Source organism: Cyprinodon tularosa, unplaced genomic scaffold (genome assembly GCF_016077235.1).
Source record: "Cyprinodon tularosa strain WSP-4 unplaced genomic scaffold, ASM1607723v1 ctg51, whole genome shotgun sequence".
In the NCBI taxonomy this organism is placed as follows: domain Eukaryota; kingdom Metazoa; phylum Chordata; class Actinopteri; order Cyprinodontiformes; family Cyprinodontidae; genus Cyprinodon; species Cyprinodon tularosa.
This window is the reverse complement of record NW_024039241.1, coordinates 1387349-1414810: the sequence shown is the minus strand read 5'-3', so window position 1 is coordinate 1414810 and position 27462 is coordinate 1387349. Positions and strand designations below refer to the sequence as shown.

At 36.9% G+C, this 27462-nt stretch overlaps 1 protein-coding gene across 19 annotated transcripts in view; it reads right to left on the bottom strand.

Annotated features, from left to right (window-relative positions):
• The window catches only part of ncam1b (neural cell adhesion molecule 1b), a 126439-nt gene extending 101384 nt beyond the window's left edge, over positions 1 to 25055 (bottom strand). For 13 of the 19 annotated variants that reach the window (XM_038303423.1, XM_038303413.1, XM_038303414.1 and 10 more), the window contains exon 1: positions 24727 to 25055. In XM_038303423.1, coding sequence (XP_038159351.1) covers positions 24727 to 24778 — 52 coding nt within the window. In that variant the 5' untranslated portion in view covers positions 24779 to 25055. The remainder of the gene's footprint in view (positions 1 to 24726) is intronic. The other 6 variants (XM_038303426.1, XM_038303427.1, XM_038303429.1 and 3 more) reach the window with 3 other exon arrangements.
• Positions 25056 to 27462: the final 2407 nt, after the last annotated feature.

The following is a 27462-nucleotide window of genomic DNA, read 5'->3' as shown; positions in this document are numbered from 1 at the left end:
AGACAATGACCTCTCTATTAACGTGAAGAAGACACAGGGGATGATAGTGGATTTTAGAAGGGAAAAGGATCCTTTTCATCCCCTTTACCATGGAGAAGAACCTGTGTCTTTACCTACAAGTACCAAGGCAGTATTCTCTGCACCTGCATCACCATATGGCACGGCAGCTGCAGTGATACTGAGAGGACGACACAGCAGAGGGCTGTTGAAGCTGTACAGAGAACTGTAGGGAGTGGCCTTTCCTCCACCTCGGACCTCTACATGTTAAGATGCATGGGGAAGGCCAACCACATCATGAAGAACTCCAACCATCATAAACACAGGCTCTTCTGGCCTCCCACCTCAGGCAGGCAGCTAAGGAGCATCTAGAACAAGACCAACAAGGCTTAGAAACAGTTTCTACCCTGGAGCTGTGAAACTGCTGAACACTAAATTCAGCTTCATCTATTTCTCTTTCTTTTGTTAAATATTAAGCTTATTTAACTGTGACATGAGTCCAAATTTGATACCACAAACAAAATGCAAATGTGAATTTTTATGACAATAAAAAAATCTTTAAACTTTAAAGAGAATAAACACCAGCAGAAGATATGACTCCTCAAGTCATAAGTGACTGTAAAAAGAACCTTACATTTGTGCCTCTCCCCTTTCCCTCTAAACTCTAGAATCTTCATTTCAAAAATTTAGTTTTATCTGAAAAGACGACTTCGACCACAGAGCAACAGGCCAGTGTTATTGCAAACCCAGATAAAAGCGAAGATGTCATCTCTTGTTTAAAGGAAAAAAAGAATGAAATTGTTGCAGCCTGTAATCCTACATAGGCCTGTGTGTGGTTGCTGCTGAAGCTTGGACTAACAAAAGTTCACATTTGGAAGTCTCCCCCAAGCTCTTAAATGGGCTTTGTTTTAATTTGCTCTTAAAAGTGTGATTGGCTCTGTTGCTTAGGCGTCCCTTTCTGCCTTTGCTTCTCCTTGCATTCTGCATTGATTAAAAGCATGTCAAAGGTTTCAAAAAAGTATCGAATGTGGTTCAGCAATAGCGCCCAATTGATTGCCATCACTAAACAAAGGGGTTTCAAGATGAGCCTAATGTAATTATATAATAGTATTCACCAGCCAACATGATTGGGCTTATGTTAATGGCTACTGAACAATATCAACTGCCAACACAAAAAAGTCTTCTGTAGAGATTTATGGCGTCTTTGTATTTCCTCCATTTAGTTATACAGATTAATTTATCTAATTTAAAAAACGAACTCAGTTAATTAAAACAGACTGTAATGTTGTTCTTTGTGCTTACATCAAAAGCACAAATTGCAGCTTATTGTAAGAAGTGCATTGCTGATCATCAAAAAGGGAAACGGGTCATTTTATCTGACAATTTAAGTTGTATGTTACTTTCAGAGGCAGCTGCTACAATATCCAGAGGCTTTAGCATTGCAACACAACACCCAAGAAATAGTAAGGTGGGTTTTTTTGTTCTTTTTTGTTGTACTAGGCGAGCTGTTACAGAGCCCAGCAATATCCAAACAGTCCACAGCCTTTCAGAACAAAACTCATCCATCACATCCACTCCAGCAATGTGGAGTTAACTCTCATACCTCTGCCTCTTCGATGGAAACTTCTGCTACACCTCCTGTTCAATTGGTGTGTGCCAGGTTTGTGAATACTACTAAGGACATGATGCAGCTTAAGGTGATGTAGACAGTTAATATTAGGAAATTCACAGCTCTAAATAATTGGTAAATGGTAAATGGCATGTACTTATATAGCGCCTTTATTCAAGTTAGGAGACTTGACCAAAGCGCTTTACACCACATTCATTCACCCATTCACACACACACTCACACACTGATGGTGGCAAGCTACATTGTAGCCACAGCTGCCCTGGGGCTCACTGACAGAAGCGAGGCTGCCGTACACTGGCGCCACCGGGCCCTCTGACCACCATCAGTAGACAATGCAGGTGAAGTGTCTTGCCCAAGGACACAACGACAATGAAAGTCGGAGTCGGGGCTTGAACCGTCAACCCTCCGATTACAGGGCAAACTCCTACATCCAACGCCACTGTCGCCCTAAATAAACAAAACCACAATCTAATTGGCTTCATATAACCTCTGGAAATTGCTTGCTTCCACACCCAAAGGCAGTTGCTACAGCTGAGTAGTTATGGCATCAGAAGGCATTAAGTCAGCAGTGGATCCACTAAATCCATTTCATCTAGGGCTGGGAAATATGATAAAAAAAATCATTATTTTTTTCAATAATTATTTTTATCCTTGATTCCATAACATAATTTGACTGTCGTTATCATGTATCTGTGTGTTTTTGGGGGATTAAATTTGAATCGAATAACTTACTTTAAAGTTTGTTTTATATATGGTTTGAATTCATTATTGCATTCATATATAGTATTATACATTTTTGCATAAGCTACACAGGGACTCAGTTTTTTTATGTCTCGCCTTCTGCTGCCTGTCAGCTGGCGAGCAGCTGGACTCGCTGAAGATACTCTGGTCAGATTCATTTCAAATTTCACCGACAATAATTGACCCTCATATTTGGAGTCTGAGGCTATATTCACTATAACAGTAATAAAATATTCCATGCGCCTTTTCACTCTGCCTACAGCAAGTAAGTAAGTAACCTGTTGAATTTTGCCTCCAGGCTTTTTCTTTAAAAGATGTCAGCAGTGAGTATTATAGGCTCAAAATGTTGCAACAAAGCTCTCATATGGCAGAACATTAACATTAGACCTGAGACCTCAGCAGTTAGCTTCACCAATGGACTTACACAGAAGATGTTCAATGCTTAAGACTGTTTAAGTAACAAGCTAAACTTTCTTACTATGGAAGCCCCCTTGCAGGTTAGATACAAGTCCTTAAAGTGTAAGACAATATAAAAGATAAGAAAATTTAGGAAATAAGCTAGGGATGCACAATACTGTATAATCGGCCCCCTATCGGTATCGGCCTGTATCGGCCTTAAAACTGAATATCGGACATCGGCTACCCCACTGATATTTAACCCAATATTTGATCAGCTTCTGAGTTTCTAAAGTCTAAAAAAAAAAATAAAAAATACTACTTCTTCTTCTTCCTCAAAAACTTCTTTTTTACAGACTTAAAAACTTCTAAAGATGAGGGAAAAAATATTGATACATTAAAATATCACAATATCTTCATATGCTGATAAATTGCCATTTAAAAACACCATATCAATCTCTTTTACTAATGAAATATTGCTATATGGCATCGTTATGCTACGAAATCCCCTGAAAATTCACAAAATGTTGCCATATTTTTATATGTTGATATATTGACGCGGTATCGATCTATTTTACTAACAAAATCTCACAAGAATTTGCAAAATATCACGAGAGTTTGTAACAGAACGATGAAATTTCACGAGATTTTGAAAGTAAAATAGATCGATACCGCGTTTTTAAAAATCAATTTGATATCAGCATATGAAAATATATTTGAGTATATTATTTTTCAAAGAGTCAAAAATGGATAACAAAACTGCTATTTTCAATGAATACTTATTTTTGTCCAGCTTTAACATCAGTATCGATATCGGTTATCGGCTACATGAGTTTTAAAATATCGGCATATCGGTTATCGGCCAAAATCCCAATATCGTGCATCTCTACAATAAGCTATACAATTGTAGTAGAGTATATGTTGGTCTATTTGTGAGAGATCTCTCACTGTTAAACATGATTAAGACTAAAAGATTGTAGAGTTTGGCAGCATATTTTAGCACATTGGCTTCACACTACATTTGTGTTAATTTCCTAGAGAATGTAGATTAATTCAACCTTAATTCAACTAACTTACAAAAGGCTACCAGAACTTCCAAATCCAGAATATTCTATGGTATACAGAGGTTTAGAGCTCAAAACAATTAAACCGAGTTCAGTCTTCTTGGTATTTAAGGAAAGTCTTACTCTATCTTACGATCTCATAATTAAATAAACTAAATAAACTGTAGATATTCTTCAACGCTTTCCTTCAAACAGCTTGTTACAAACCTAAAATACCTTGAGTATTCACTCTGTGTACTCCGACGTCGAGGTGCTAACGTCTCTGTTAAACACTTTAAAAAACTCTGAAAATGGAATACGAAAGGTGGATTCTTGATTCTCGACGTCGGAGTACACAGAGTGAAGCGAAAAGACTACAACTGTGTAAACAGGCCCCATTTCCGTTTCCGGTGGCAGGGGAATATTGACTATTCCAACAGAACTCAATGGGATTTACAAAATGCTAAATAAAAAACTACAGGAACGTTTTTTCTTTACGAAACTTTTTTTGGAACGTCATTGAACAGCGCTGACGACCCGGTGAGTAGCATATTTAAAAAAAAGAACGTTTAAGGTTGTTTTAAGGACATTATCGGACATGCTCTATGGAAGCCATTCTAAAGCAGCCAGGGGTGGATTCTAAATGAGCCAAAAAGCAGAGACAGGACCAATTGTCAAAATTTTGGTGTCGATCATTCGATTTCATCCTGGACACTACAGAAAATGGGCTAAAAGTGTTAAAAACCGAACTTCTCCTTTAATGTATAAATAGCTCCCCTCTAGGAATAAGATTGTCCGTTTTGAGGGCAATACTAGGGATACACGTACCCCTGGTTGGCAATCACTGCAGTAATGTAATAAGGGTATAAGGCACATTTGAGTTGACTATCTTGAATAAAATAAAAACTCGAAAAATATATACATTTACATAACAATTGCATTTCACTCACCATTTATATATAAAATAAACAACAGGAGCAGTGTATGAGTGCACTAGTACCAATCTAGGTATTTTTTGCCACCATATAATGAGGAGAATGGTAAGGGTGATAAAATAAAGAACTACAATGTGGGAGAACTTCCCCTTTTATTTTTGTGTAAGGCTTTGCTACAGCGAGAAAAACTCAAAATATTTCAGCCTTAAACATTTCTTGCATGTTACCGATACCTGTTATTGGTGTTACGCTATGTCATTAGGACATAGATTCATGAGAGAAAAAAGACAATTTACAGAAATATTTACAGAAGCATACTGCATTCACCAAAAAAAATTCGACAGTATCTCGTAATTATAAGATCCTTCTCATAATTACCAGATAAGATCTCCTAATTACGAGAAAAGATGTCATAATTAAAAGATACCGATCTCATAATTATGAGATCCTGATTCCAATATTATGAGATCTTATCTCATAATTATGGGATAATAGTTCATATTTAGAAGATCAGGAAGGACAGTCAATGCCGAGCTACACTACATGAAAAGTAAACAATGAGTGGGTTGTCGGATTTAATATGCTTTTAATTCCTTTTAGGTATGCAACACTTGGAAATACTGAGTTTCCTCAATGAGGATGGAATTAGTTTTAGTTTGTCAGCATTGCACAGTGATTCCTTAGAATTGTTTTGGCGAAAAAGCCCACTCTACTCTGACGTGCTGGGAATCGCACTGGTCCTCCTGGAGCAATTAAACCAGCACGGGATTCTTTATGGTTATAAATAAATGCATCTGAAATGCATTCCAGCTGGCTTGGTTGTGCCCCAAAGAACTGTCCACCGGTACCTTCTCAAACTCCTAGATCCTCAAGGAGTACAGCTGAGGGTTCAAAATTGTTTAAAACGACCAGGTCCCAACAACATGCAGCATGTCGATTGATATGAAAAGCTAAACACGGAATCTGTTTTAAACGAGCTTTTTACGGATTTTCGTGTATGGTCATATGGCTGCATGCTTACTCCACAAGTAGTAACCCCAGGGTTATAGCTGTGTACCTTATGGATGAAGTTAAAAACAGGAGCGGAACTCCAACCCGTATCAGGTCAGACATTGACACAGAGAACTGTTAAGTGGGACAGATGCAGATATTTTTAAGAAGTAGTCATGAAGACCAGTTTTCTGAGAGATGCTTCATTACTGCCTCAAGTAATCATAACCATATATATATATCTTAGATAGATCTTATATATATAAGATCTCATAATTACAAGATCAGTATCTCGTAATTATGAGATTTTATCTCATAATTTGAGAAAAGATCTCATGATTACGAGATAATATCTCATAATTACGAGATCAGTATCTCGTATTAAGCTGTCTGATTTTTTTTCTTTGGGGAATGCAATGCGCCTCCATAAATATTAACCCACTTATTAAAATTTTGAGCATAAACTAAAAAAATACAGACAAGGCATTTTCCTCTATATGAATGCCTAACAGCAGCCATTACCTTTCACTTTACATATAATAAAATTGAGTATTAAAATAAGTCTGATAGTTGAAACAGAACAAAAATCATGTAATGAGTACTGTTACTATATCAAAGTGGATCCTACATGTAGAATGGAAAAGACATGCTGTAGCTGCTAAGTCTTCCCAGGAGATTGTCTTATTAAAGTGATCTAATTAGATTGTCAGAAATAACCTTAGTCTTTCCAGAATGACTTTGACCGCACTACTTAGGTCATAGATTTTCTTCCCTAAATTTCTGCTTTGTTAATTTTACTTAAAACTAATTTAATATAAATAACATCCTTAGTATCATGAGACATATGCAGTATACTATATACTAAACATATGCTCAGAGGAGACACAGAATTGTTAATTGCACATTTCATATTCAAATCTAAACATAATCTCTGTTAACATTGCCGATCCAATTCACAGTGTTTGACTAGACTGAATTGGCTTGCTGCCACATATTGTGAAGCAAATTAGCAGAACAGCACATTGCCGAATCTGAATTTCATCAAGAGATTAAAGTTCAATAGATCTCCGACCTGCGAGAACAAGTGGGCGTGGTTTCTTCCCTACACTTAGGAATAATTAACTAACTAGCAATCAGAGACAAAAAAGATAATTCAATTCATACTTCTAGCAGATACAGGTGCTGGTCATAAAATTAGAATATCATGAAAAAATAGATTGATTTCAGTAATTCCATTTAAAAAGTGAAACTTGTATATTATATTCATACATTACATACAAACTCATATATTTCAGATGTTTATTTTGTTTAATTTTGATGATTACAAATGACAACAAATGAAAATCTCAAATTCATCATATCAGAAAATTAGAATATTACTGAAGACCAATAAAAACAAAGGATTTATAGAAATGTTGGCCAACTGAAAAGTATGAACATGAAAAGTATGAGCATGTACAGCACTCAGTATTTAGTTGGGCCTCCTTTGGCCTGTATTACTGCAGCAATGCGGCGTGGCATGGAGTCGATCAGTCTGTGGCACTGCTCAGGTGTTATGATAGCCCAGGTTGCTCTAATAGTGGCTTTTAGCTCTTCTGAATTGTTGGGTCTGGTGTATTGCATCTTCTTCTTCACAATACCCCATAGATTTTCTATGGGGTTAAGGTCAGGAGAGTTTGCTGGCCAATTAAGAACAGGGATACCATGGTCCTTCAACCAGGTACTGGTAGCTTTGGCACTGTGTGCAGGTGCCAAGTCCTGTTGGAAAATGAAATCTGCATCTCCAAAAAGTTGGTCAGCTGCAGGAAGCATGAAGTGCTCTAAAACTTCCTGGTATGTGGCTGCGTTGACCCTGGACCTCAGAAAACACAATGGACCAACACCAGCAGATGACATGGCACCCCAAACCATCACTGACTGTGGAAACTTTACACTGGACTTCAAGCAACGTGGATGAAGTGCCTCTCTTCTTTTCCTCCAGACTCTGGGACCTTGATTTCCAAAGGAAATGCAAAATTTACTTTCATCAGAGAACATGACTTTGGACCACTCACCAGCAGTCCAGTCCTGTTTCTCTTTAGCCCAGGCAAGACGCTTCTGACGCTGTCTGTAGTTCAAGAGTGGCTTGACACAAGGAATGCGACAGCAGAAACCCATGTCTTTCATACGTCTGTGTGTGGTGGTTCTTGAAGCACTCACTCCAGCTGCAGTCCACTCTTTGTGAATCTCCCCCACATTTTTGAAGGGGTTTTGTTTCACAATCCTCTCCAGGGTGCGGTTATCTCTCTTGCTTGTACACTTTTTTCGACCACATCTTTTCCTTCCCTTCGCCTCTCTATTAATGTGCTTGGACACTGAGCTCTGTGAACAGCCAGCCTCTTTAGCGATGACCTTTTGTGTCTTGCCCTCCTTGTGCAAGGTGTCGATGGTCGTCTTTTGGACAACTGTCAAGTCAGCAGTCTTCCCCATGATTGTGTAGCCTATAGAACTAGACTGAAAGACCATTTAAAGGCTTTTGCAGGTGGTTTGAGTTAATTAGCTGATTAGAGTGTGGCACCAGGGGCCATCAATTTTGAACCTTTTCACAATATTCTAATTTTCTGATATGATGAATTTGAGATTTTCATTTGTTGTCATTTGTAATCATCAAAATTAAACAAAATAAACATCTGAAATATATGAGTTTGTATGTAATGTATGAATATAATATACAAGTTTCACTTTTTAAATGGAATTACTGAAATCAATCTACTTTTTCATGATATTCTAATTTTATGACCAGCACCTGTAGCTTCCCCTAAGTGCCACTTCAAAAATTGCTTATTCTGGAGTTGAGCTGAGAGGCATGTGAAGAAACCTTTTGAAGACTGGGAACTTCAAAAAGTGCAATACCTAATGATTACAATGTCATTACATTTTAGTTTTACCAAAAAGAACAAAAAAAAAAAAAAAATTTTTTTGCGAGGAAAAAAATTAACCCCTACCTAGGACAAATCAACGACTTGAGTATAAGAGGACCTGTGCCTAATATTCTAGCCGGCTCCATTGGGGTGTGTATACTACCAACCTCAAGCTTACAACACCACACTACATGAGGAAGTAGGGTTGTCAAAAGTATCGAAACTCAAAAAAGTATCGATACTGAAATGTTGTATCCGGATACAATACTCGTTTTTCAAAGTATCGATACAGTGCCACCACCAGTGGCACCTAAGCAGTCCTTCATCTAAAGTGCAGAATAGAGGAAAATGCACTTTCAGAACACTGTGTGATTCAATAATTCTGTGCACTTTTCAGTTTCAGGCTTTTTTTTTGTAAGAGGTGCAGCTGCTGAGAATTATTTTTGTTTCTTAACCGGTTTGGCTAGTGTCATTTTTATGTGTGCAAAGCATAGCCGAGGAAGAAACACTTAATTTTAATTTTATAAGTTTTTTATCAAGCTTGCTTAATATTGTGCACAGCATACAACCTTTATTGTATTTTATTTATTAATGAAAATATTTCTGTAGAATTTTGGAGTCGTTGTTTTTATCCTTGTGGTATCGAAAATGGTATCGAGTATCGAATATTTTCCTTAGTATCGGTATCGAGGTGAAAAGTTTAGTATCGTGACAACCCTATGAGGAAGTGGAAAACACTGCCATTTCCAAGTTTTTCAAACCCTTCTCCTGTCATTAAAGATTGACAGTAATTTCTTTCCAAGAGATTTTTGCAATCTCTTGACCATAGTAATATTTATGGACTAAAGCACACAATGACTCTAGAAGGTTCTATTTGCAACCCCTTGACAGTAGGAGCTGTCACTCATCCACCATGTTTTTCCACTTAGACTCAGACTTAGACTCAACTTTATTTATCGCTTGGAATTACTCCTTCAGGGAAATTCTGGTTCCTATAGCTTAAAAAGAGTACAAAGGGCAGAGTTAAAGCAAGATGCCATTAAAGAAAAAAATACAACAGACATTATATAAAGAATGTATATAATACAAAAAAGAAAAGTTGTAATGTCCTAGAATATGTTTCCTTTAGATATAAAAATATCTGCACAGTTAAGAGCTACGGAAAGACTATATAGTAGTTGACTTGGACTATTGCACTTGTTCCGCAGAGCTGTCCACATACTTAGAAATTTTTCCTAGCCATGCGGTGCAGAAATTATGTCAGCTTGAACATCACACGGAGGGGCGGGGAAGCTACAGTACCATAATTTGACCGCAAAGACCTCACAGACACATTAAGCACAAATCAAGCTTTAGCCTCAGTCTTTATAGAAATCCAAAAGAGAATTCAGAAAGAGTATTTGGCTGTTTAGTTCAAAGTAACAAACACTCATACAAATCAAACAAAGCATGAACACTATTGAAGATAGATGTGATAAAATCAAACAAGAATTTCTGTCACATTGCACAATGGAAGAGACTAGGCTGGACCATCCTACGCTGTAGCAAAATCACAAAAGATCAAATCAGTATATCAAAGATTAATGCACAAGTACACCAGTTCAGTGTGAACACTCTTAGAGTTAGTTGGACTCCGAGGAAAGTATCAGGAAAAGTAGACAGATGTCCAAGCGTTTTTGGCAGGACATAAGGGAAAAATTTTCAGATATCTCTCACAGCAACAGTAAAAATGCTCAGTTTTCTAAGAAAACTTTCTAATGTTTGATTTTTTTTATATTTGGTGAGGGAAGTGCAAAATTGGTCATTGGGGCATTTCTAACCTCGAATCCACAAAAACTAGCATTCAGGTAGATGTTCTCAGCTGTTGGATGCTCAGCACCGATTTCATCTCAATTTTATATCCAGAGCAAGACAGCTTAGCACAGTTTCTTTTTTCTTTTTTTCTTACATGTTTCTTCTGAAGTGCTTGTAATTTGTCTTTCAGTGATTATTGCAATATTAGTTAGGTCACTAATGTAATAATGCTAATTTAATTTACTTAATATAACTTTGCTTTAAATGTATAGTGGAGGAGTTCCGCAAATTTTTGAAAAGACCCACCCTCTCCTTATGTAAACATATCATCAGAATTACTGACAATAAGGAGGACCACTTATTTTGATGATCAACACAGAAAAAGGACATTCCCCTCTGTACCTTTAATTTATCATTTTAGGTTGACAAAACTAAAACATTTAAAGGCAAATCAGATATCATAGAACAAAACCATCTTCAACTAAAGTCTGTATGTAAGTAATATCTTAAAAAAGGGTGCTATGTCAATAGGAAAGAAAAAGAAAATTATGCATTCTGAACCTCTTGATATGTACAATCTGCATAGGTGATATTCACTGTATCCTCTGATGTGGAGGAGTTCCTAAATTATGCTAAGTCTATTTTCCTTGTCTTTTAAAACAAATAATAAATGCCATCACTGTCATTTTTTAAGCGTATGTCTCTGTTATTCATTGGTCATTTTCTACATAGAAATTAGCAACATGACGATCTAATCTGCTCATTTTTAGCAAATGTAAGCTCAATGAGAAAAAACACTCAAAGAGAACAGAACTTTTAATTGCTAAGATAGTTTCTATCTGAACTCAAATTAAAAAGGCTGAATAGCACAATTATACCCAATTTATCTCTGAATGCTTCGAACCCTTTGAAGAGCATTTTAATGCACATTATCTCTGTGTGAAACAGAATCATCTTGAAGTTCCCAGGCAATCGCTAAATCTGTACAGAACTGTAATATTAGACAGGGTGCTACATTTTATGGACTGTATAAAAATGCCTAAGGCATAAAAATCCAAATTTCCCCTTCTCTATGCATGGTGATGCATCCTATGGTGTTTCAACAATGAATTGAAGGGACATACTGTACAGATTCCCTTCATGTTACAAAAAAATAGAGCTAAATTATGGCCAACAGCATGCTGCTCTTTTACAGACCATTTTTTTAAAATCAATGCTGTAAGCTTTAGCCGACATGTTTAATCTGTATCCCTTGTTACAGTCACAGTTAAAGTTCACCTTCTCTTTAAAGTGTCACGTGGGCCACAGACAAGGCTGGGATGATGACTCAGTTTAGACGACAAAAAGCCCAGGAAGGCACCCTCAGTTTATAATGAAACATCTCAAATGAGGAATTAGTCTTCATTTGCAAATGAATAGCTTTGCGAGAAAAGCAAATAAATTTAGTGTAAGCTCCAATCAATTAAATAAAGGACTTGTAAACAGGAGCAGGAAAGAAAAGTTCGTCCCTGAAGTGGTTGAGGATGTTCTGACCAATATCATTATTATCAATGGTATTATAGAAACAGCACACTCAATATATTACTGTAAAATACGGATTGCATCCAGATGAGTTTAAGATAATATGAACGGCCTAAAACAACAATTCTAAAAAAAAAGATTCGATTTTAACCTAACTACATACTGAGCTGTGTTCAGAGCCAAAACCTCATCAGAGAATGGTGGAAAAAGAAAAGTCTCCAGCTCCACAGTAACAACAGAAGTTAATACATGTTCTACAAGAGTCGCTTTTAATGAAACCACTGCCATAGAGGAAATAGAAAAAGATGTGAAAGGACTTGATGTGCACCACTGTGGAATTTTTGCACGGTCTCTAGAGCTTTGAAATTAGAAAACAGCTGAGGCAGAATGCAGGTAATTGCATTAGCAAATGAGCAAACTTGATTCAAAAACAGCCTGTTCCATTTTGACAGTGCATTATATTTGAGGGAAGTAATATACTGAATAAACTCAATACACATCCACTGATAACAGCTACTAGGAAATTAAATAAGCTGAATATGACATACATTTCTCTTAATAACTTTATACTTAAAATTTTGGACTGGACAGAAGCAGAACCCTGAATTAGTGTTCATGGAACAACCACAGAGTTTAGTGTATTTGAACTGTCACGCCCAAAGAACAATAATTATCATATGTTTTATTGTTAATGACCAATCCACAATGTTTGCAGAGCAGAAAACTGAATAACAATTAATTATTGATGACATGATTAATGGTTTATTAAATTTTAATAACTGATCATGCTTAGAACTGATCTGCTAAGACAGACCGTCTTTCAGCGCTGTAGTTTTGCCATCAGTCAGAAGAGGATGCTACTACTACTTAAGCAGAGCCACACCAATACTAGCAAACAGTATTGTCAGAGGCATTCTAAAACAGAAACATTAATCAATCTAAAAGGAATCCATTCACTGGGATTATTATTTTCAAAATAATAATCTACAATGAGTTGATATACACTGCTCGATGACAGTAGAATCCACTTTGTGCAGTTTGATCTGTTCATATAAACATTAGACATGTTTCTTAAGTTATGATCCACAAAGAGGCCAGTCAACTGATCAGCAAGGTAGAGGAGCATCAAGTTCTCAACCAGAAATTACAGACGTGCAAGGAAGATAAGAATGCCAGAAAAGTAGAGGGCATTATGTAAATTATTTCTAATATGGTAGAAAATTACATATACAAATAAGCACAACTAATTGTGGAGACCTTCATCAATTAATGCACTTTATGACGTTCAGATTAGATGCACAGGTTGCATTTGAAAAGGTCAGATATGTATCAGATAAAAGGACCACATAACCAAGTGGCCTGGGTCCCATTTGAAAAAATCGTATCTGTGTTGTTCAGACTGTTATGAAAAGATCAGATACACGTTGCATAAGAAATCGTATTTGGGTCACTATGGCAACGTTCACGCCAGTCTATTTAGCCAGTATTTATTACAGCTAACACAATTGTTAAAATCTATTGATGTGCTCTTTTTCAAAATTCAGGATATTTTAAATAAAAGCCATTTATAAATGTATATACCTGAAAGCATCTTGATAGAGGTGGCAACACTCAAAGGTACAGTGTGTAATAATTACAGGGATTTACTGGCATACATGGTATGTATAACCCATATGCATGTTATTTTATTATCACATGTCAACTGGCCTTATAAGAAATTGCTACTTATAAACAAATAGCAGTGGGTTGAGGCAGACATTTCTTGCAATACAGCAGCGCAGATCTGACAAACTAATGACTATAGAGATCGCCATTAAGCTTGAATGGGAATGCGGCAATTTATAGACCTATATACAGTCCTACACAGGCTAATAAAATACTATTCATAAAATTTTCTATGTCAACTAGACGTACACCGGCCACGACCAGCAACAGCCCAGTTATTTTGTAGACCAGAGGCCTTCAACAGGGGGTCCGCGACCCCTAGGGGGTCCACAGTGGTACTGAATGGGTGTCACGAAAGTTTTGGTTGATTAGACTTTTTTATTTTATATTCTGCCCTACAATGTTTTCCATTTGAAGTGTCTTTAAATACACATTAACATAAATTCAACACACTGTAGTAAACAGATAAATGGAGGCAGAAGATGTCTGTCAGTCATCAATGCACACATTCAGCGACAACACCTGACAATAAGAATCAGAAAATACTTTAATAATCCCTGGGTGAAATTAGTTTCATTATATTATTCCATATGTAATAGATTGACTATAGGACCAGTTTGATATAACATGCAATATATTTCAAATTAGAGGGTCCCCGCTCCATCTCTCCATCAGTTTGGGGGTACTTGGCCTGAAAAACATTGAAGATCCCTGATGTAGACAACTGATTTAAATCGCTTTGTTGTGTTTTTGGTTTTCTCAGCAGACTTGCATCTTTGTCCTGCCCTCAGTCCCTGTTTGTTATGCCCAAAACAGGGGGATGAATCACTTGGAAAACAGAGCTAAGGGAAGACAGTGTTCCTGAGCTTAGACAGAAGCAGTAGGGAATCAGTTTGAGAAGCTGAGAGAGCTCCAAAACCAGGACAAGCCAGCCAGCTATGCCGTCCTCTATGGTAAGACAGCACAACGGCAGAGGCGGCAGCTTACAGCTCAGGAAGAGAGCTGAGGAGCACAGCAGCAGCTTGGTTAGGTCTGCTGGAAACATGGCCAGAAGAGGCTACAGGTAGCCCTGGCTAACTAGAGGCTAACCAAGGAGGATCGAAGCAGAGGAAGATCAGATGAGTCCACCAGGTGGAGAGGAGTCCGAAGGCAGTGTTAAATGGCTGCTGCTTAAGAGAGAAACATCGGGAAGAGATACAATTCTTAGAATAAAGCTAAAGCTATAATAAAATAGTTTGGATTAAAGTATGTTTATTTGTTGGCTTAGAAAAGTCTAGACAGACATCCAATGAGAAAATCAATGTTCATATTGGTTTTAATTGCTATATCTAAGGCAACCAAAATTACATTTTAGCTGTAACATAACTAAGTTTTGAGAAATATCTAAATTTTTTATGGGGGTTTCCCACTGTAACCCAGATTTTACATCCTGATCTAATTAACCTGAATAGGCAAAGAAAATCTGAATGGTTTACAAGAAGATCATAAAAGATAACCACCACAAAGCACTATTTGATAGCAGAACCTTGCATAAAATGAGGGAAGAAAATCATAAAATTGCACATGGAGGCCTGTGAAAGTTTTAACTAAGGCTGCCCAGTATCCCAAAAATATTTAATCACTACTCGACCAAGACAGATTGAATAAGTAAAAAACAGCCGAAAACTGAAGTACGCTTCAACAGTCCACAGTTTTCCATTGCTTGGTGGTGTCTAGCTTTAAAGTAGAGAAAAGCCTTGACACCAAAATGTGTGTCAGGCTAAGATAATGGAGTTTTGTATTTTCAAGGTATGGCTTTGCCTAATTATTTGACAAGGGACAAAGATGCATGATTTATAATTTGATGACAGAGACAAAATTTTGCCAGGTATCCTGATATCAGAATTATTATATTTTCAGTAAAGAAGCACCTTCTGAAGCAGGTTTTTATAACAAGTAAACTCTCGCTGTGTGTTCTATGCTGTATTTCAACCTATTCTATACTCAATTAAATTTTATCAATATTATCACCTAATAAGGACCTCAGAGGTTGGACTTAGGGTCCCTCCACCACAGAGGTTACCATTTACAAACAACCACTAATCCCCACATCCTATCTTCCCTTTGCCAGGAAAACCCCAAGGAGGCAGTGCTTCTGTTCCGCATTCACTGTCAAATGGGGTCACGCGCACATGTAATGTCATCTATTTAGTGTCCTTAGGCAACAAATCTCCTCTGAACTCTCTCAGACCTGGATCTGTCTGTTCCGGTCGGCATCACCCAGAGAGTCATGTCCTGACTAGAATTATTCCTAGCCTCCTCCATGTGCCTTCTTCCTTATTCTGGGTGAAAGTGTAAGTTGCTTTTATGTGTGTAATGATTTTATACTTTCTGATATACAGGTAGTTGTTATTTAACTTTCTTTTTTATATAAAATTTCTGAGAATTTTTAAAATTACTTGTCTTAACTAAAGCTGCACAATGTATCAAATCAGAATTGCAATGCCAAAGTACAAAGTACTGCAATTTCAAAGGCCAGTTTCGATCGAATATTAGGTCAGTTACAATATTTTGTGTGCCATGCAAAACTATATGTAATAGTATATTTTTCTGCCTGCCAATAGTATATTTTATATTTAATAATGTTTTGATTCATTTTACTGAACCCACCTGAGCTTAGTGACATATAGGGCTATGAACAAAGAATAATCCCCAAAATCCTAAAAAATTCTGCCACCCTTAGCAGCAACCACTCCTGCCAAAAGTTTTTTTTAGCTAGAAGTAAAACCTTTTACATCTATGTAAAATAATTCTTAACCATTCTCTTCTTTGCAGAACAGTTTTTTCTAATAAACGTGAAAAACTGTTCGCCTTTTGTCTTTAGTCCAAATATTATTGTCCTAAAAGTCTTGAGAACAGTGTTACCCGATGTACAATAATTACCATATTTGTTCAACAACTTTAACCTCTGTTGGATGTATGATCAATAATTGCAAAAATGCCAAATGTACAATAATTTGACCATCCTGTGAATGTGTGGTTGTAAGCGGTTGTCATTAGATTGTCACAACTATATGTCTAACTTTTTTTGTGAACCCTTGAGTGCGACATGTGTTTTATTGTTTCTGTTTTGTCAAATACTCAGATTTTCTATGCTCTAAATGAAGTAATCTTTCTTCCAGTACATGAGTGTTGCACTAAGTAAGTTAAGCTGTTCTTGTTAGTGTGTTGTTTAAAAATGAGAAGGAAATTCATCTATTTGATTTATTGCAATCTTTTTTAACATTTCAGTGTGCTGGAAAACTTGAATGTAGGGCTGGTCGATAATTCAATAACGATATATATCGATCGATAGACGTGTGGCGCAATAGAAAAAAAGAGGGTCAATAAAAGTTTGATAAAAAAGAAACGCAGTTTTCCTTTCTTCTCATTGTAACCTAGCATGTAGGTTTATGCTAGTCACTACTTCCTCCCAACCAATCACAATCGCGGACCCAGGCACGCCGTCACAAAGCGCCGCCCTCTCTAACCACAACACAGAGCACATGAAGATGTCGCAGCAAGTAGAGTCGGAGGAAATTGTTTCAAAGAAGGGTTTTTGTAGTTCGGCAGTCTGGCAGTATTTCGGTCATGGCAAGTCGGACCAAAAACAAACCACAGTCATCTGTAAAATGTGTCGGGAACCAGTGAAAACGAAGTCTGATAACACAACCAATTTTTTTTTATTATTTATCATCTCAGCCGCTCACACCCGCAGGAGTACGAGCTGTGTAGGCCCCGAAGCGGCTCTCCTCCGAGGAATCTTCGGGAATTCCGGGAAAAAAAAAAAAAAAAATATATATATATATATATATATATATATATATATATATATTATATATATATATGTTCTGGGCAGTTTCCCACGTAGTTCTAACGATTGAGAGAAAAATGCTGAGGGGCCAGAAACTTCAAAGTAATAACTCAGGTTAAAGCAGGAAACAGGGGCGGCGGCGGCGGGGCAATTATTTATTTGTTATATTTATTTTGGTCACTTTTCTGGTCACTTTAGTTTATTCTTTGTCAGTATTTAATAACATAACTCAGGTCTCTTAAGTTATTTTTCTTTAAAACAATTCTGTTATGGTTAAAAAGTTGGTTAAATAAAGATTTAATTCGAAGTCTGTGTTTGTGAGTTTTATTAAAATTAAATCATTTAGCAATATTATAAAAAGTCCAGGCAGAGCTGCACATAAAATATGGTTTCAAATCTTTTCAATAATTATCGATATCGATCAATATGCATTTTTTTTTTATCGATAAGCTTTTTTTCTATATCGCCCAGCCCTACTTGAATGCCTCACTTTAAGCTAATTTATGGACAAGTGAGGCATCTGTGTAGATTCAGAAACAGATGCATATATATATATATATATATATATATTGCCACATCTAGTGATAGATGTGGCAATCCCAAGCGACAGCAACATCAAGAAGAAAGAACACGAGAAGGTTGAGAAATACCAAGGGCTGAAGGAGGAGCTAGAAAAGATGTGGAAAGTAAGAGCAGCAGTGGTGCCAGTGGTAATTGGAGCACTGGGGGCTGTAACCCCCAAACTGGGAGAGTGGCTACAGCAGATTCCAGGTAAAACATCAGAGGTCTCTGTCCAGAAGAGCGCAGTCCTAGGAACAGCAAGATACTGCACAGAACCCTCAAACTCCCAGGCCTCTGGTAGAGGACCCGAGCTTGAGGATGACACTACCACCCCACGAGGGGTGAGAAAACAGTTATTATATATAAAAACATTCCATGTTATCTTTTTTTTTTTCTACAAATCTCCTGTTTTTGTTTTGTTTCCCAGAGACAGAGATTGTTTGTTTGTGGGGCACATATTACCCTAACGCAACTGCGAGGTGGCCCTCGTGAGATATTCTTGGGCTGCTGTTGAAGCAGGATTTGTCTACGAAGGTCTACCACGAGGGTCTACTAGCTGATTTACCAGAAACTTATGCAATGCCCATGTGAAAACATGGGAGTTTTCTTCTTTTTCTTCCAGATTAGCGAGTCCGACCAGCACCATCTCACAGCGCTGACTACGACATGTGGTTTTTAGACGTACAGTGTGAGCAGGTGGAATACATCAGAGCATTGGGCCATACAGTATAAGAACATACATCATGTGCAATGAACTGAGTACAACAATTAATACAGTGTATGCCAGGCCTAAAGCAGCCACTAAGATCTTTCACTCTACATTTTAATTTTTTTATTTATGAAGACAAAACAGTTTTTGTTCTTAAAAACCTCTCTTAGGTCAAGTTGAGTCAAAACTCTAAAATTGTACTCCTGCCAGGCTTTCTGCAACCAAACTCTTTTTTGTTCAATTTTACAGAGTTCTGTTTGACAGTAAAAGGCAGAAATGTCTTTATTGTGGCAAAATATGCTCAAAAGCAACATCCAAAGTGTATCTGAGAGGCTGGTGTAAAAGTTCACTCCTGGGTGGCACGCAAGGATTCTTGTAGTCTTACTGTTTTAATTGGAAACTGAAGCTATTTTTGGCTGGATACTCCAGCATAGTAGTGCCACAGTATCAGGATAAGCTGTGTCACAGCAGGAGAAGCCTTTTATCTAACAATCGCCTGAAGAGGACGCTCACTGTTGTCCATAATGTTCTTAACATTATAAATATTTCTTCTTTGTTAAATCATTTCCAGAGCTTCTAGGTGTTCTGGAACAGAGCCTTCTTATATCTTCTTTATCAGTTTGCTGAGCTTCTTTAAGTCATTTGCTCGGAAATTTACCACCACCCACCCTTGTTTTGTTCTCATTAAGGGTCAGATTATTGTTTCCACACCATACCACGCAGCTCCCTGTACTTAGCCCAATGACTGTAGAGTCAAATAAGAGTAATAAATGTTTTCAAATTTGAAATTACTTAGCATTTTCATGTAAAAGCAATTGGGGGGAATAGAAGAAAAGTATGTTACACTTGTTAATTATTCAATAGAAAAGCAAAAAATGTTGCCAGAAACAAAATATTACATATAATCAATTAAATTGATACTTTGCTGTTTGATTTAGAGGGAGATATAGTGGTCTTTCTTTTCTTTTTCTTTTTTGCCTCTACCATATATGCACACTATTCTGAAATAATTGTTTTGTCAAATGGGAGCTTCTGGACTTGCAGCCATTGCTTATGGCAGCGTTGGTTACATCCTCCCAATGCTAAGTCAGTCGTAAGGAGGGCTGGAGCTTTTCTAAGTTGGCCTGCTTCAATCTTGCTTTGGAAACAGAGCAGCACGGAGCTACGTCATCACATCCACATGACTGATGATGTAAGACAGCCTCATTGAACCAACCCTACTGTAAAGCACAAAGCCGCTTTCTCCCATTCAAAGATGCCATATGGTGATATGTGGAGATGTCCCAGAATTTAAAGAAATTTACAACTAATCTCTTATCAAGTCTGGCTTCATTCTCTCGGGCTGTAATTCATCTTTGAAAATGAATCCACGTAGCTGTTATCAGCTGGAAGAGGATCAATTACAGGACAGGGAACAGAAAGAGGGTTAATCCCTCCTCAATCTCAGTTCAGTCATTAATGCTGCAAGCAGCCCTGCCCTACAACAAGCATTTTAAAGTTGAGGATTTTATTTCATTTACATTCAGCTATGTACTTACAACTAGATGAATCCCTAGAAATGCCTACTGCTTAAGTAAACTATTTATTTTTCTAATAATATTGTAAAATCTATTTTGCTAGAGAGTGACAGATTTGTTAGGGTACTTAGATAGAATTTAACCAAACTTTTACATTAGATTTCGCCCCGCATATAAATATCATTGCAAAATTTCTCCTCCTTAGGATTTAAAGAACAGTGAAACAGAAACATACCTGTAAATACAAACATTAACTTGCACTGAAACATATTGATAGATCATTAGTTACCAATTATCAAATGTATGTTAAACAATAAAAGTGTAACTGTTTTATTGTAAATTTAATATCCTTGAATGTAAAAATCATTAGCTCATTTAATTCAAAATTTCCACTGAGACACATCTCTCCTCAAAATAGTTGTTTACAGTTCTTGATCAGTTGTAGCTATTAATATGACTCACAGCACATAACGCCTCTCAAATGAAGATGACAAAAAGCCTTGAAACAAACAAAAGAAAATTCATGAAATTTGTGCCTGACTGATTCCTAGAATTTACAACTAAAGTCAATTGAGTCTTTTTTTTTCACCTTTTACAATCTCAGCATGAAATATGCTTTTTCAAAAGAGCACAGGCTGGTTAAATAAATGTGCGAAACAAATCTGAAATCAGCAATAGCAAAAATATGCAATAAAAACTTCTCTTTAGTATTGATACCATCCGAAATTAGTACTGCATTCGGATACAGCATTTCAGTATTAATACTTTAAGGAGTATAAATACTTTTGACAACCCTAATTCTAGACTGATTGATTGATTGATTGATTGATTGATTGATTGATTGATTGATTGATTGATTGATTGATTGATTGATTGATTTTTTAACCTGGGCTGCATTTTATCCTAAAACTTTAAAATGCTTACACTGGTCCAATCCAAACTGGACTTCTTTACACTAACTGTATATTCATTCAAACATAATCTGAGAAGAAAACATTACTACACTCTAAAGAGAAAACGACTTTAATGAAGCGCTTCAATTGGTAACAAATAATTGAATTAAGTTGGATCAATTTGATTGTTAACAACTGAAGCCATTCATTTATGCAGAATCACTTCAGCAAGAACCATCAACGATATATAATGTAGATGGGTAAGACCTTGAATAAATGATTTCAATTTTAGATCAAGTGTTTTGATTTGTGAAACCTATGATTAAATATATTTACTCATTTACATGCTCAGGTTAAGCCGACAATTGTTCACAGTAACAATTATCCAAACCATATTTAAGATAGTAGTATTATCTTTAAAGAAGATAAAAATCCTTCTGACTGAATGCAATGATGACATTTTGGAGCAGTGCAGCCATTGTCCACACTTGAATGTAACAGAGAACCTGTGAAAGGAGCTCATGATTAGGCTTGGGATAAGGAGACCTTTCAGCATTTAATATTTGGGTCTAAACACAAAAGATAAACACAATAACAATAGAAATGTAAAAGGGCTTGTCTACAGCTAGAAGAAATCTCCAATTACTGTCATTAAAATAAAATATTTTTTTCTGTTGATTATGGAAGCACAACAAATGTTTTGATATATTGTTGAAATACAAAATATAAGTAAACACAGATGAATATTATTATTATTTCAACCTTGAGAGACACACAGAGAAAGTTGCAGTTAGAAAAATATTATTGAATACAATTTATTTAAACAGGTTTCACCGTCAGATTGTTAAAATGTTTCTATCTATGAAAAACCAGCTGATAGCATCAACTCATTGGCTGTCTGCAATCCTCACAACAATCAAGCATGTAGTGACAGTGGAGAGCAAAACTCCCTTTTAAAAGGAAACCTCCAGTAGAACTAGGCTCAGTGTGAGCAGTCATCTGCTAACTTGGGTTCAAGGAAATAGAAGCGGGTGTGCAGGTAGTGACATAAATGAAATAAGTTCTTTAGTGCTCAGACCTCTTTGATGCTGTGAATGAACATTGGCTTGGATGAGTAACTTTGGAAAAGGATTAGTGCATTCTTCCTCACACTGGTGACGGCATAAGCCAGAGGGTGAGACTGAGAATAGTCTGATAGTGAAGGAGGAGATTGGGTGCAAGTGGGTGAAAGTTTGCATGAATGCGGGAGAGAGGCTAGTTCAGGAGCTAAATGAAGGGGATCTTGAAAGAGGATTGGCTTCGGATGAGGTGTGGCCCAGAGATGATTTGCTGAAGCTGGACGAGGGACATCACACATGGTTCAGGTGAAACTGAAGTCTCAAGTCTTCCAGAATGAATTTTATTTAAGCTTCATTTCAAAACTAACACTCTTTTAGGGAGATAAGTGATGTTAAGCACGGTTTCTTATGCCCTGAGATCCAACTATCAGCTGTTGCTCACTGTTTCTTTTGCCCGCACAGAACTAGGGAAGAAAGCCTTTAGCTACGCAGCTCCTTTTGGATTTTTTTTTTTACAAAGAAACTGAAAATTGACTGAGTTTTTATCTTTAAATGCTTTTAAGTTGAAAGTGAAAAAATTGAAGCAGCCTCAATGATCTGTTAATGTTGTACTTGATATGTTTTTTTTCATATATACCTGTCATTTCATTTATTTTAATATATCTATGTTTCTTATGTAACTTTGCTGCCTCTTGGCCAGGACTCCCTTGAAAAATAGGTTTTTAATCTCAATGGGATTATTTCCAGGTTAAATAAAGGTTAAATAAATAAAAATCTAAATTGAGCATGATGCCTTTCTAATTGGCTTTAGACAAATTTAAGAATTAATATAATTTGAAAATGGAAACCACCAAGATTTTGAATTGGACAAAAGGAATGACTAAAAAATATGACGTCGTTCATACAAAAAGATGACTGTATAGAGTTGTTAACAGAGTGCAATGTGAACTAAAATGGTTCAGGTGATACGCAATAAAAGTGGACTGTTTTTACATGGTTCCATAATACTGATTTCTAATATTAACCTTGGGGCCAAAATTATCAAGATTTGGGAAAGTGGTGGGAGTAATCATGGCAAAGTTACCCTTTTCACAGTAAGAAAAAAGGATTAAAAAAGGATTGCTTGTTTTTTATGTAATTCAGCAGTTTAAAAACAAAACTGTTTCAGAATACTAAACAAATATGTTATTATATGATGTGCATTAATGTATAATGACAGGTGCAATTCTTTTTGCCTTTTTTCATTTCATACTAGACCAATAATAGTATATTTACAAACTATTTATAGCTCCATGGCTTCTGATCTTCCCTAAATAAATTTTAATCAGATATAAAACATAACAAATCTTAGTTCTTAAATAACTTTATCAAAAAATCTAATTGCAGTGTTTTGATCATGTTTTTTATTTATATATCATAGGAACTATAAGAATTAGATTTATTTATATATTAATGTACATGTGGTCACTTAAGATAGGTTATTGCATAATTAACTGTTTATCCTTTATATTTTAAATTAAATTAATTGTGCAAAGAAGGCTGCATTACCATGACAATGCAGTGAGAGCTCCACTCCCACTGCGTTCTCCACTCTAGCCTGAGGAACACCCCTTCACATCGGATTGTACATGAAGGATTAAAATGCTAACCCACGGAAAATCCTGAGCCTGGTGGAGCTAAAAGCGCTACTTCAAACATAAGCACCCAACACTTCCGAAAATACTGACGTTAATCAAAAGAGAGCGTGCAAATATCATTAAAATGCAATTGCACAAAACTCCCCCAGTATCTCTTACGTAAAGGACACGTTTAACAACTTAGGGGGGGGGGGGGGGGGGGTCTCATTTTAAGCTTGCATCGTGGCATCAGGTTATATAACACGATTCAGAGTAGAAGTTGCGCTTGCTGTGCGTAACTATAACCCCTGGTGTCCGTATGCATTGCAAACCCCACCTCCAGAATGTCATCACCGCACTGCCAATGCACAGGTGCACGTCAAACGCGTTTTCTTTCTTTTGTTTTGCACAGTTTGATCATAACATCAAGGGCATGGACACATCAGGGGTGTATTTTGGCCGCGCGTCCGTGTTTGTGTCCCCAAACAGGGCGCGCAGCATCCCTCCCAGCGATCAACAAACACGTCCCATCTGAGCGGAGAGCAAACGGCCCACATAGACACGACTCTACAAAACACAAGCACAATAATCCCTGAGTCACACTTCAACACAAACGGCGCACCTACACGAGATTTAAATCCCACTGCATCAATTTATTGACCATGCAATAACGCAAAGTCAGCGCATGGCCGTTTATAGCAGCCAGTTGGGCTGTTTGCGTGTGTGAATGTGGAATAATAGGTAGAAAGCTGTCTTTACTAGACAATCAGCTCTCCTGTAAGCTAATTAGAGGCAGTGTCCTCATCGCACCTGCTAAATAAGAGAGCTGCAGGCAGAGGAGACATAAGGAGCGCCCGCAGTCCCGGACCACAATGAATAAAGAACGGAAATGGATGAGATAAAAAAAAAGCATGCTTATGATTCCTACCTGCACAGCCCACGAAAAGCAAGGCGAAAAACACATCCCTGGTGTTGACCATCTCAACTCCCGAGTAAACGTTAAAGCGAACGTTTAATCCCCGCTCTGTTCCCTTAGAGATGCTCTATGGATTTTTCCTTCTTCCTTTCTCTCTCTTTCTCTCTCTCTCTCTTTCTTTCAACAACTGTTCATCCTAATCTTTACATCTGAGCTCGCTAAGTGTCAGTGCCCAGCGTCTTTTGATGACAAGCAGCGGTCAGAGATAAGCAGTGATGAGCGCCAGTGCGCAGTTCAAAGTCTGACTGACAAGTGGAGCCTTCTCACATGCGCGAATTACTCCGCGCAGGAGGAGGGGAGAATCTGCCGTTGCTAAATAGTGCGCAGGGCTCAAAGATGATGATGATGATGAGGAGGAGGAGGAGGATGATAGGGAATCCCCAGTCATTGCCAAGATAAGATGTTTTTCCTTTTCCCTTTTGAACATTTTTGGGGAAATTAATATTTGTTAATTATGTTGTTTATTTAATCCTTCCAAACTGTGAACGTGTGATGACGAGATTCAAATTAATTTGTATAGCACATATATAAGATAACCTTTAAGCAAAGTGCTAAAAAAAATAAAACGTTAACAAAGAAAATAAAAAGCAGGAACATTCAGCCACTTTGAACATTTTTGAAAACTGACATGTAAGGCAAGGAAAGGCAAGGCAAATGTATTTGTATAGCACAATTCACTACAAAGACAATGCAAAGTGCTTTACATGATTAAAATATAGGAAAATAAAACAGAATCAAAACAAGTAGGAAAAAATTTTGGTGAAAATGTCTATCTAAGCAGGGTTGCATATGACATCTCCTTTGAAACATTTAAATAAATCTCTCATGTGTACAGTATATATTAGCAAAACATCCACAGAGAAAAGACTATAATATAGGATTCAGATACTGGAAATTATACAGAGAATAAGCACAGGGGCAGAGCTAGCAATGATTGGCCACCCTACCATTTTTTCCCTACAATACAGATGGTGGCAGCAATATTATTGGTAAATGGTATGTACTTATATAGCGCCTTTTTTCAAGTCAGGAGACTTGACCAAAGCGCTTTACACTACATTCATTCACCCATTCACACACACACTCATGGTGGCAAGCTACATTGTAGCCACAGCTACCCTGGGGCTCACTGACAGAAGCGGGGCTGCCGTACACTGGTGCCACCAAGCCCTCTGACCACCATCAGTAGACAATGCAGGTGAAGTGTCTTGCCCAAGGACACAACGACAATGAAAGTCAGAGCCGGGGCTTGAACCGTCAACCCTTCGATTTCAGGGCAAACTCCAACATCCAACGCCACTGTCGCCCTATAACGCCACTGTCGCCCTATATTCTCAAGTGGAAAGTTCTAACTTATTTAACATTTTAATTTTTTATATGTAAACAACATTACTAACATTAAAGATAAATACAGAATTAATTTTCTTTTCAGAACTACATTTTGTCTTATATGGGGTAAAGAGAAAATTATATCTATACAAGTCATCTAGGAATCTTTACTGAAATCACAGATAAATAACTACTTTAATAATAATTAATCAATTTAATGTAGATATTAGTACATGTAAATATTAATGTTATGCTCAATGAATATTAATAAAAGTAGGTTAGTAATGATAATAAGATGTTCGCCCCAGAACTTAAAACTGAAAGAATTTTGTCCACTACACCTTTTATTTAGACACCATGGGTGTTTAAATATATGCGTTTATTTGTTAGCAAAGGCTCTAGGAAAGAATAGTTTGTCTTTATTTAGAAAATATGGATGTTGTGATTGTTCATTTTCCTTTTGGAACAGTGCAGATTGACTCTGAGGTTCTGGCACCTATCCGCTTTCGGCCACCCCTCAGTGTACATTGTTATTGCCTGGCCACCCTTATTAAAATTTTCTGGCTACGCCCCTGAATAAGCACGTACCAGGTGGTCAAATTGGATAAGCTGGATCACCTAACTCTATGGCTTTTTTTTTTTTTTTTGTCCACCAGTTTTTCTCTGCATGGTCTTCATTCTCTGACTCTAATCTTTCCACTTATACTGAAGCACTTTCTTCTTCCTCGCACAATTTGTTAGGCGTTTCCCTTCAGTATCTTTACCTGTGACCCTCCTGGTTTCTTCACCCTAAAAAGAAAGTACAGCTCCAACTTATAGGAATTGCTTCAATCGCTAACAAGTAATTGAATCAACTTGTTCCAAATTGATTTATAAAGTTCATAAGTTAGGAATCTCAGATGAATTAAACATTATGATTAATTAATTAATTGATAACTATTGAAGCAATTCATTTACGTTGGAGTTTAATTTTCTTTTCTGAGAGTTGGTCATTACGTCGTTATGTCTCACAGTCTTTTCTTACTTGTCATCACTAGTTTTTTGCCTAAGAAAAATGTCTCCACTTTTAAATTTCATTTTTATTGTGATCTGATTTGAACTCTACAATAAACAATAAATAGATAGAAAAATTAGAAATTTGCACTGTTATTACTGCAGTCTGTGAAACCAGAAATTATTGATCACCATCGAAAAGGTCAAAAAAGCTGTTTTATTTTATTTTATTTTGTTTTATTACTTTTTGTAAAAAGAAATACTTTAAAGCTACAGTGTGTAATTTTCAGCGACATCTAGCGGTCAGACTGCAGACTGCAGCAACATGAACATCTCCCCCCCACCGCTTCTCCCCCCCAACAGTAC